The following is an 11,985-nucleotide window of genomic DNA, read 5'->3' on the forward strand; positions in this document are numbered from 1 at the left end:
TTGGCGAAAGCTCTTTATGATGAGCGCCATTTCCTCGTTGTTGAGCTTGGAGTCGTCAATGGGAAGCCTACTTGATGTAGACTCTTCTTTCTTCTCCTCTGTCGCCTTGAATGTGATGGGTTGTACCTCGGTTACGGAGGATGCGCCTTGCTCGATGATCTTCTTAGAGCCTTTGATCATCAATTCAAAGCTCACAAATTTTCCTATCACTTCCTCGAGAGACTTAGTTTATATCTAGGATCACCACGAATTAATTGAACTTGAGTAGGGTTAAGAAAAACATGTGATCTAAGAATACCCTTGACCATTTCATGGTCATCCCATTTTGTGCTCCCGAGGTTGCGCACTTGGTTCACCAAGGTCTTTAGCCGGTTGTACATGGCTTGCGGGTCTTCTCCTTGGTTGAGCATGAACCGACCGAGCTCCCCCTCGATCATTTCTCTCTTGGTGATCTTGGTCACCTCATCTCCTTCGTGCGCGGTCTTGAGCACGTCCCAAATCTCTTTGGCATTCTTCAACCCCTGCACCTTATTATACTCCTCTCGACTTAGAGAGGCGAGGAGTATAGTAGTTGCTTGGGAATCGAAGTGCCGGATTTGGGCAACCTCGTCCGAGTCATAATCTTCATCCCCCGGCGATGGTACCTGCAATCCAAACTCAACAACGTCCCAAATACTAGCGTGGAGTGAGGTTAGGTGATGCCTCATTTTGTCACTCCACATGTTATAATCTTCACCCTAAAAAATGGGTGGTTTGCCTAGAGGAACGGAAAGTAAAGGAGTGCATTTTGAAATGCGAGGATAGCATAGGGGGTCTTACTAAACTTCTTGCGCTCATGGCGCTTAGAAGTTATGGACGGTGCGTCGAAGCCGTAGGTGGAGGGCGACGAAAAATCAGTCTCGTAGTAGACCACTTTCTTCATTTTCTTCTTCTTGTCGCCACTCCGGTGCGACTTGACGCGAGGAGGTGATTCCTCCTTCTTCTTGTTGTGGGACTCTCCTGATGGAGCCTTCCCATGGCTTGTAGCGAGCTTCTCGCCGGTCACCATCTCCTTCTTGGCGTGATCTCTCGACATCACTTCGAGTGGTTAGGCTCTAATGAAGTACCGGCCTCTGATACCAATTGAAAGTCGCCTAGAGGGGGTGAATAGGCGGAATCTGAAATTTATAAACTTTAAGCACAACTACAAGCCGTGGTTAGCGTTAGTAATATAATCGAGTCCAAAAGAGAGGGCGAAAACAAATCACAACCAAATGAAGAGTGTGACACAGTGATTTGTTTTACCGAGGTTCGGTTCTTGCAAACCTACTCCCCATTGAGGTGGTCACAAAGACCGGGTCTCTTTCAACCATTTCCCTCTCTCAAACGGTCACCTAGACCGAGTGAGCTTCTCTTCTCAATCAAACGGGACACTTAGTCCCCACAAGGACCACCACACAATTGGTGTCTCTTGCCTTGATTACAATTGAGTTGGGAACAAGAAAGAAGGAAGAAGAAAAGCGATCCAAGCGCAAGAGCTCAAATGAACACGGCAAAACTCTCTCTTCTAGTCACTATTGCTTTGAGTGGAATTGGGACTTGGAGAGATTTTGATTCACTCAAATTGTGTCTTGTATTGAATGCTATAGCTCTTGTATTGAATGTGTTGGCTGAAAACTTAGATGCCTTGAAGTGTTGGTGGTTGGGAGTATTTATAGCCCCAACCACCAAAGTGGCCGTTGGGGATGGCTGCTGTCGTATGGCGCATCGGACAGTCCGGTGCGCCAGCCACGTTACCCAACCGTTAGGGTTCGACCGTTGGAGCTCTGACTTGTGGGGCCACCGGATAGTCCGGTGGTGCACCGGACAGTCACTGTTCACTGTCCGGTGCGCCTTCTGGCGCCTGCTCTAACTTCTGCGCGCGCAGTTGCACTGTTCACGTTCACTGTAGACTTTTGCAGACGACCGTTGGCGCATATAGCCGTTGTTCCGCTGGCACACCGGACAGTCCGGTGAATTATAGCGGAGTGGCTCCCCAAATTCCCGAAGCTGAGCAGTTCAGAGTTGATCGACCCTGGTGCACCGGACACTGTCCGGTGGCACACCAGACAGTCCGGTGCGCCAGCCAGGGCAGCCTTTGGTTGTCTTTTGCTCTTTTTATTTGAACCCTTTCTTGGACTTTTCATTGGTTTGTGTTGAACCTTTGGCACCTGTAGAACTCATAATCTAGAGCAAACTAGTCAGTCCAATAATTTGTGTTGGGCAATTCAACCACCAAAATCATTTAGGAAAAGCTTTGACCCTATTTCCCTTTCACAAGTGCTCTATGAACATATGGTTCATATGCCAATGGTGTTCAAGTGTGATAAGTGATTGTCAAGGAGATGATTCGCTTGGAATGAGTTTGAAACTAACCTTAGTGTGAGTTGTGGTGTTTGCAATATATCTATTGGCTTGTGGTGTTTGCAATATATCTATTTGCACAATCAGATGTGTCTAGTGTGACCAAAGTCTATGTAGTTGTGTAGTGATTTCAAATGGCTATATGGGCATTGAGCCTATAAATACGACTCAAACATGTTGATACAACATCCATAGCCAAGAAACAAAGCATACAAGCTAGAGCGACGTCTCCAAGTGATCCAATTATCCTAAGTGCCTCAAATTGAGTAGTGATCTTAGTGATAGCCATCTTTGGAGAGAAAAGCGATAGAGCACTTGTGTTGAGCTGAAAGTGTGGAGTTGTTGTGATCCTTGTGATTTAGAGTTTAAGCTCCTAATGATATCATGCGTCATTTCGCAGACGTAGTGTCAGTTTGTGCCTGTGTGGTGCACAAGAGGTATGGTCATTAATAGGAGGAAGACGAGCTGAGTTATGTTATGGCGGTGTGTGTTCGGCCAAGTGTCTCATTGTTTATTAGGGTCAAAATTGTGTCTCAATCGGCCAATGTCTCATTGTTTATTAGGGTAAAAATTGTGTCTCAGTTGTTTTTGGTCCATCAACCATCACTAGTGTTGCATCACGGAGATCAGCCGAGTTATTTTTCCATGTTCGCCTGTTTAGTTATAAAATCAGCAGTACCTTACCAATATATTGCTTTATTTATATAAATAAATTAATTGTGCCTTGAACTTCTAAGAGGGTGTTTGGTTAGAGGGACTAAGGGCCCGTTTGGCACAGCTCCAGCTCCTGATTCTAAGCGAGGATCTGGAGGAGCCGTGCCAAACGGGTATTTTTTTAAACTGATTCTCGTGTGGAGCCGAAAGATCGGGAGTCGTTTTTGTGAAGAAAGGTGGGATCTAAAAAAATCTGCTCCACCCTCCCTTAAAACAGCTCCTCAACCAACCAAATATGGACCTCCTCTTAAATTTTGATCGAAATTACCCGCAATTGCCATTGGACAAAAACATAACGAGCCAATTTATGGATTAAACATTTGAGACTATTTTATGCACTACTATGATGGGAATATTTTATATGTTATTGTTTCATTTTTTTCCCATATATGCATCCTACTTATTGGTTTGTAATAAAGTTGAACTGCAAAGAGTAAAACAGACAATCGTCACAGACCACCAACTCTCAGAAGACAAGAATCCGTTTACTTGCCAAACGGTTTTAAAAATGATTCTGATTTTCTAGGAGAATCAGGAGGATCAGCTCCTCACGAGGATCAGGATCTAGAGCTAAAGAAGCTGGAGCTGGAGCTTTGCCAAACGGGCCCTAAATATTAGTCTCTAGTTTTTAGTCCCATTTAGTCCCTTTTTTGCCAAACACTAGGACTAAAATATGGACTAAAATGATTTAGTCTTTAGTCCTTCACATAGGTGCTAAAAGAGACTAAAAGTCCATAATTATCATGTTGCCCTCACCTTTTTTATAGATAACTAATATTATGAGTATATTCTAAGGGTATTTGAGTCTTTGGACAATAAATTTAATGACTTTAGAATCTATTTAGTCCCTAGAACCAAACATGTAGGGACTAAAGTTTAGTCTTAGGACTAAAGTTTAGTCCTAGGACTAATTGAAACCAAACATGGCCTAAGTCTAGCCAAACTAATTTAATGCAATATATATGTTAACTACCTAAACTATTCTAACAGCTCCCGTAGCTCAGTTGGTTAGAGCGTTGGTCTTATGAGCCGAAGGTCGCGGGTTCGAGCCCCGCCGGGAGCATTTTTTTTGTTGAATCTGTTTTTTTAATTTTTTTTCCAGTTGATTTTTTTGCCCAATTACAGTGCCTGCAGATTCTATTCGGATTTACTAATGGTTGTAATCCTGCTTAATGAAGTTACTTTAGAGCATTTTTAAGATTCTGTTCTCAACTGAATTAATTTTTGCAGAATTTGCAGCATTGTATTTTGGCTACAGATCCTATTCTCGTTTACATAATTGTAGGGGCTGCAGATTCTATTCGGATTTATCCATGGTTCCAATCCTGCTTAATTAAGTTAGGCATCGTTTTAGTTTGAGGGACTAAAGATCAATCCTTCTATTTTGATCCTATTTAGTTCACTGGGTCTGTACCCGTGCGTTGCCACGGGAGTAAAAATTTAGCGTGAAACATCGATCCACCGCTCACCCAGCCATGCTCCTCCCTTCGTCGTCGCCTCCAGTCTAGCCATGATCGGCGCTGCCATAGAACACCCTACAGCCGTCGTCGCCTCCAGTCTAGCCATGATCGGCGCTACCATAGGGCACCCTACAGCCGCACCATCCTCCTCCCGCTCGCGGCGACCACCGTCCTCACTCCTCCGGCCCTCCACCATCTTCCTCTCCGCTGCCGTCAACGCACTCAGGCGGTAGGCTGACATCAACCTTGTCATCCAGTCCAATGTCTTTCCCACGGTCGTGACTGCTTCTTCATCCGGTACCACCGGCATGCCGAGGCGGAGCGCGCGAGCTGTAGCGACGGAGAGGAGCATACGACAGCGGCGGTGTGGGGGCGGCGTAAGGAGTTCCACGGCGTGCCCTGTTAATAGAAGGTTACTGTGGCTTGGGAAGGACCAGAGACACAGAGAAGTAGGGGCGACGGGTGCGGATGGCTAAGGTCGTCGCCATTGACGGAGAAGAGAACACCGCATCCGTAATTCCCTTTTTGGTCTGTGTCTGCTCGACTCTCTGGAAATATCTCGTGTGGAGGTGAATTTCTCGATGTATATTTATTTTCCTCTCGAAGATTCTAGCGGCTGATAGAGAACACGAAGGACACTCTCATGAGCGCTTTCTTTAGCTTCACATGACCGCTTCATATGACCGCTCTGACGTCTGATATTAAAGACAACGACATGGACATCCTGGTAACGCGGTTTTGTGTCGCGCTCTATCTTCATCTATTTTAACTACGTGAGTGCCCGTGCGTTGCAACGGGAACATATAATATCACGATAACATATGTCCACATGTTGTGCCGTTAATCAAAATTTAGCAATCTCTAGAACTTTGTGGTAGTCATACTACAACAACAAAATTAAGCCCATGAAACAAATATAGTAGACGAGCAAAATATAAGAAATATTTTGATACATCTCTGGTATTTTAAAAACACATTATCGCACATTTAACCTCATAATTCTTTATACATCCAAACAAACAAAGGACACCAGATGCAGTTTCTGCAGTAGAGTCTCTTCTTTGCCCCACCAGCACAAGGTTCATTTCATATGAAAAACTGAAAGTGGCAACAAATAACTTTCAGGCGTGATTATAGAAAAAGTTGACGACAACATAGATTTCAGGCATGTAAGCTTCAAATACCCATCCCGCCCAGACATCCAAGTGCTCAGCAACTTTACTTTGGCCATTCCATCAAGAAAGGTATTGTTTGCTTGATGCTTGTCATCGTTAATTCATAAGTTGTTTGACTGGAGGTGGAGGGGTAGTTAGTTATTCATTGATCATTGGGAGTAACAGGGGATGAGAACTTGGGTGGTTGATCTTGCTAGGTTAGTACCAAGTTAGACCATGCTAGACACTTCACAAAAGCGTTATGGCAATTCTTGGGCAGCTTAAATAATAGGAAATTATCAGATATTGGCTACAAATACAGTAACTGTTTGCTACTTTGCTCAGGTAATCAGTGCTCATTGCTCAATTCATCTTACCTTAACATAAGTTTCAGAAAAGTTGTGTACAGGTGGTACGAAATTCATTCAGCCTTCTGCAAAATTTTAAGTTCAAACTCCATTTTCACAAGGAGTAGAAAAGGCAGACAATATGAGATGAAAGTAAATAAAAAAATATTTACTATGAATTAAGGGTTTTCCCATGCTATTTTATCTCTTTAGAAAGCTCAATTGCCCGAAATACCTGCTTTATACTCTAATTGAAAGTAAGAGCTCATGCAATTTGTGTTCAAAAAGGCTGGATACTTCTGGTCAATAAAAATGAGCCTGAAAAAGAATCAAAATTAGTTCTTGTTTTCACATTTTCCTCTATGTTTTGTATTGATGAAACATATATACAAAATGACAAATATTAATATAATATGTAAAATCCATGTGACAAAATATCGTCGTAACACTAATATTATATTAACGATATAAATATATAACATTATTATAAATATGCCTCGAGGAACTCCACAAACGAGGGGCGCTCTGCCATGAGCCCATGAGGCCATGACCAACTCCGAATGATGACCTGCAAGCCGCGCCTCCAGACATGTGAAACACTGAGCTAGCCGTTGTGTGGCATGATCTCCTTCAGAAGCTCACCTGCTTCATTCAGATTGTTCAATTGCCCCCACCTTAGCGCATCGCCCGTTGCTGCTCCTCTTGTTTTTCTTCTCTGCACCATTGTTGGTCATGGCAATACGCCTGTTACCCCTTGTCCGAAAAAGGTTTGGCTGACAACCCCATAGTACAAAGCAGAACACATGCAAGATTTATTTAAAAAAACAAAGGGAGGAGAAACAAGGATAGAAACGTCAGAAATATTATGACCATAATATGAACAAAAGTGAAATAATGGGCACACCAACTCATACCTTCATCTTTCCATCATCTGAAAAAGCCATCCTCTTTTGAATGAAGAAGAATGATGGAATCTTTTTCCCAAAATCCAACTGTGAACACATAATTTAATAGAATGAAAACATGCTAAAATCATCATGGCTATAATAGTAGCACCAAAGGTAAGAAACATAGACATGGAATTCTGATACAGAATATTAAAAAGGGAGCAATTGTATAGAATCTCGACTTTTTTCAAGCAACTTAGAAAAATATATAAGCAGACTGCTAGATTAATTGTTCTTAATTTTGTTTAGAAAAGCAAACGCAATAGATTTAGTCATCGAGAAAATAGAGACCATGCAGTCAATACTCATCCATCCGTAATTAGTAATTTATACAGAATGAAGAGCAACCAAGGAAGAAAAATAAGACTATTCAACAACATGCAACAAGTGGACTGCGATGCTTGATTATAGGGAACCTAGTCTGCTCAATCGATCGGCTAGGAAGAATACTACCGAGTGCTACTGCTTCTGATGAGACCGAAACCTGAGTGGTCTGCTATCTTTTTTTGGTGACAATGGAGTTCAAAGTAGCACCCAATAATTGTGTCAGTTGGATGAAAATGTAGTTCAAACTTCAAATCCTGACAGCAACCAATTCATAGCAGAGAACGACCAATCAAACTGACAACATTATTATGTTGAACTGGTTGTATGAACCTGTTGGTATGTTGCTGTTTTAAATCTGTGTACAAGTAAATCTGTGCAAGCTACCTGTTGGTAAGTTGATATTTTGCTGTCAAAACTAAAAAAACAGCAATCTGTGAATCTATGTTAAAATGATGTTGCCTATTACTGAACACATGTTGCTGTCAAAATTGAAAAATGGTCAATTCATGCAAAACAGTTAGTTGGCTGGTTTTGCACTGAAGAATTGTTGATAACAACCTATTTGTATGGCTGACAACAAGTTGTTCACCAAACAAGTAGTTAGTCAGTGACAACAACATTTGTCCTTACAACATTGTTCACCAAACAAGCAGTTCACTAAACAACATTGTTGAGAAATCAACGGGGAACAACTTCGATCATGGTCGGCGTCGAAGAAAGGGAATCAATAATTTTTAAGAGGAGCTGGTCGGTTGCTGTTCAGCACTTGGTAAGCCAAAAAAATAAGAGAATGAGACTCGGGAACGAATACATCTATAAACGGTACTCTAGGTTTGTAGACAAGGATGTAATGAATAAAGGTGGAACTACTCACTGCATGTGAAACTGCAAAAGTCCGATGCGAAGAGAGGAGGGCATCAGTGATTGAAGAAGACGTGTTACCCTTACTTCTGCGTCAACTACGCCACCATGGTTGCCTTCGCGCTGGTGGCCTTGCTTCTGGCACACCCGTTCTCGCTCCTCATCCTCCTGGGCCTCCTCTCCATTGTTATGGAGAAACAATTAAAATTTTTAATAGTGCAAAAACATTGCATATTATACAGTAAAGGCAAATTGTATCACCATCAGATGCCCATAGCCCACATTACAACAAGAAACTGATGGGGCATTTTTAGGGCTAGATAACCAAATTATAGCGGCCATCAATACTATTTGTAGGGACATAATACCATGTTATCCTAACCTCTGAGTCCCATATGTGAATGGTAGCATCCACCCTAGCAGTGACGATGGTCCTGTTTAGTGGCCCCCAAACAGCCATGTTGATCCTTCCATTGATGCTGGTGATGGCGAATCCAGACTCCTCCATCTCTGCATACACACAGGATCAGATCTCAAGGTCAAGGGTGACATTGGAACAAAACAACAGAGGAGGCAAAAACGAAAACTTGCTGAGAAGGAAATGAGCCCGAACACAACTATGGCGGCGTCTTTGCATAGGGTTGCCTAGGATGAGTTGGACGCTGGTGCCAACGACGTGCCATGGTTCATCAGGGCATTTTTTCTTAAGATTGAGCATTTCATTGCCAACACTTAAGTTGAGAATTCAAAGAACAAGGGAAAACCAGCACCATATGCATCCACAGGTTCAGTGCTAAGGGGCCAAAGTTTGGCGTAGAGCTACAACTACCTGCATACTAACAAAATTCTATTGCCACAGCATGAAAATATGCTCCAGTTCTACACCACTGGGAGGTGGTGGCAAACTAACGCGGGCAACAGCCACAATGGGTAGGCAGCAGGAAGGATAGTGCAGATTCCCTATTTGAAGTACTGTGTAATATATACATGATTCCATCTTTATTGTTTAGATTGTTTCTGTCTATGTCAACTTAGATTTCTGAAGAGTGAGGATTCTCTTCCACATAACGATGTGCGCAGTGTAGAGCCAAAGCAGACAATGTAATTAAAAAATAGAAGTCCTATGTATCTCAAGTTCTTAACTCTATCTCCCTGCTTAGCCAAAGCCTCTCTCCCAGGGGTGCCCAGTGCCCTCCATCATTTAAGGCAGCTGCCATCCAAACTCCACCCAGCTCCTAAGAAAATTATCCATTTGAAGCCTATCTATATTGCCTATTACAACCACAATAATTAATTAGATGGATAGATAATGGTATAACTATTCTGCATAACAGGGATTCTTGGATTCAGGCATTTGTTATACTCAAACTTTCAGATTTGCACAGTACTGCATATGGCATGTGCATAAAAAGGCGTAATTTGAAACAGATAACCCAACTGCTATCAAAAATGGTGATGCAGCTTCTATGTCCCACCTTTTTTGCTGCCTAAAACATGCAACATGCAATTGAAGAATCATAAATGGAATTTTCAGCAGGATAGAAACCCTGCATCCTCGATAGGCACACTATTCTATTATAAAAGGATAAAAAAGGTAGGATCATATGGACATATGGTACCTTGTTGAAGTTAAATATGATGTCAAGCTCGCATACATTCTTGAAGCATCTGTCCAATGTTTCAACAAACACTGTGTACGAGACAAAGTTAGTATAGAGGAATCAATCTCCTAGAACCAGAGCTGATAAGTCCTTTTAGACAAAAGGAAGACAAAATAAGTCTTCAGTTATAGTGAAGTCCAAAGTGAAAATTTTTAGTAGCTATAAGAATTGATGGACAGAGAAGAAAGTTGAGAACGTGCTAGTGTAGTTACATCAAAATTCGTAGGTACTTCATAACAGAAAAAATAATGCATCAAATACAGAATAAAAATGTTAAATACAAGGGTGATTGAATACTGAAATAAGCACAATAAATAGCTAATATTTATGTAGTAAGACAGGCCGAACAGGTGAATGGCATGAATATAATGCGTTCTCTTAGAAAAGTGAGAAAGCTTTCCTCTTTCATCAATAAGCCATTGGGTTACCTTGTACGAGGTCGAGCATGGCAAGCTCATTCTCAGAGCTATCAAAGACAAAAACAAAGTATAGTGTGGCCAAATGCTTGTAGACCATTTTTGTTCCCTGCAAAGCGCAAAAAAAGAAAATCATATCTTTGGAACCTTCATCAACTCTGTTGATAATATGAGCAAATTAACCTAGATAGATCAGCTTAACCATTGGGCAGTTAGCACAAGGAGACAAATGGCATCTGACCAATTAACTTTTTCCATTCATTAATTGGTAGCATTTGCACACCAGCTGTCTCATATGTATGCATTAAAAAAAGTTACCCATATGCAATTTCAGCCCAAGCAAATTTCTAGCTCAAGCATTAAAATCCAAGTTCTCCATATGCAATTTCAGACCATGCAAAATTCTAGTTCAAGATGGAAGCAGTATGCTGAAATTTAAAAAAGAACCATAATTTTGCAAATGAGATCACAATCCAACCAATGACGTCTAAAATTTTAAAAAGAATCATACTTTTGCAAAGGAGATCGCAATCCAACCAATGACGTTTGGAATTGCTGCACTCATCAACGACTGCAAAACAGATACCAAGCTAGTTACTGTTAGTGGAAAAATAGTACAATTTCAACGCAGAACATCTCTTCAATTGATGAAAACACCTTTAGCTAAAGTAAACTGTAAATACAGTACTTTGATACAATATCAGTCATGTTAGCTACAATGTTCTTTTGTATCATCTAATTTAGGTGCAAACGATAAACATTATTGAAGCCGTTCGCTCAGAGCTTGCGGCGGCTGCTGCTGTAGCAGATGGACTTTTTTCTCTCAGTGAAACACTATGGAGTCTGCAGCAACCTTTTCTTGCTGCCGAACAACTTCATTGTGATTTCAGACTTCAGGCTATCGATTATGAATTTTGCTTTTCCATTTCTGATGCATCATACAATTGTGTAATGCAGGCCCTGATGGCTTGTTTGAGACGAAGGACCACCACTGAGCCCTGATTAGCACACCTTCAGGAGCTAGTGCATGCTTAAAAGAGTTATATGGTTGTTTCGGTGATTTTGCTTTTCCCTTGAGACCTATTTGCTGCAACAAGAAATAAGAATGACCAAACTCTTGTATTGACAGTGAGGTTTTGACTGTGTTAGCTGTTATCGGATTGTCTATTTTTCTTTGCCGTCCACGCCATATATGGTCACCTGTAAGTTGGTCTTGCCTGGTGTCAGGAAACAACATCACAATTATCAAAAGCTATTATTGTATTCTGATGGCTTAAGATTGCACCCAGTGCTCGTGATAATTTCTCGTATCAACTATCATTCTATCAAGGCAGAACGTATATGGTCAACTATTATTGTATTATGAACTTCTTCAGCTGTAGTTGAGCTTTTTCAGCTGAGTTGAACTTCAGTTAAGTTGAACTTCTTCAACTGCAGTTGAGCTTTCTCAACTCAAGTTGAACTTCAACTTCAAATGTGAACCTCTTTGACCATACACTAGTTGAACTTTCCTCCGGGCAGTTGAACTAGAGTTTTCTCTCCTGAACTCTCTGGTCAAGTCTAGTTGAACTGGTCCTTAGGGGTGGTTGAACTGGTCCCTGACCCCTCTGACCTCTAACCAACAGTTTGCCAATCAGACTGGCACACAGGTCGATAGAAATGTCAGAGGCAGTTCAACCGCTCCCCCAGGGCGGTTCAACCGGTCTAGGTCAACTT

General features: G+C 41.7%; 1 protein-coding gene and 1 non-coding gene across 2 annotated transcripts; one reads left to right on the forward strand and one right to left on the reverse strand.

The window, feature by feature from the left end:
* Window positions 1–4,085: 4,085 nt before the first annotated feature.
* On the forward strand, window positions 4,086–4,159 carry TRNAI-UAU (transfer RNA isoleucine (anticodon UAU)). Its single transcript has one exon. It is a non-coding gene; the product is annotated as a tRNA-Ile (tRNA).
* Window positions 4,160–9,276: 5,117 nt separating this feature from the next.
* LOC109941607 (AP-3 complex subunit sigma) lies at window positions 9,277–10,849 on the reverse strand. Its single transcript, XM_020542738.1, has 3 exons — window positions 10,781–10,849; window positions 10,282–10,378; window positions 9,277–9,882 (listed from the first exon to the last, which is right to left on the reverse strand). Exons 1-3 carry the CDS (start codon window positions 10,832–10,834, stop codon window positions 9,680–9,682), a joined length of 354 nt encoding a protein of 117 aa, XP_020398327.1. The 5' UTR covers window positions 10,835–10,849; the 3' UTR covers window positions 9,277–9,679.
* Window positions 10,850–11,985: the final 1,136 nt, after the last annotated feature.

This window comes from Zea mays, chromosome 8 (assembly GCF_902167145.1).
Source record: "Zea mays cultivar B73 chromosome 8, Zm-B73-REFERENCE-NAM-5.0, whole genome shotgun sequence".
NCBI classification, from domain to species: domain Eukaryota; kingdom Viridiplantae; phylum Streptophyta; class Magnoliopsida; order Poales; family Poaceae; genus Zea; species Zea mays.

Excerpts from the sequence above, each read along its gene's own strand:
- LOC109941607 (XM_020542738.1), bottom strand. The coding sequence starts at position 10,834 with ATGAGTGCAGCAATTCCAAACGTCATTGGTTGGATTGCGATCTCCTTT. Across the intron at positions 10,379-10,780 it reads TTGCGATCTCCTTTGCAAAA|GGAACAAAAATGGTCTACAA; the intron begins GTATGATTCTTT and ends TGCGCTTTGCAG. Across the intron at positions 9,883-10,281 it reads CATGCTCGACCTCGTACAAG|TGTTTGTTGAAACATTGGAC; the intron begins GTAACCCAATGG and ends TCTCGTACACAG.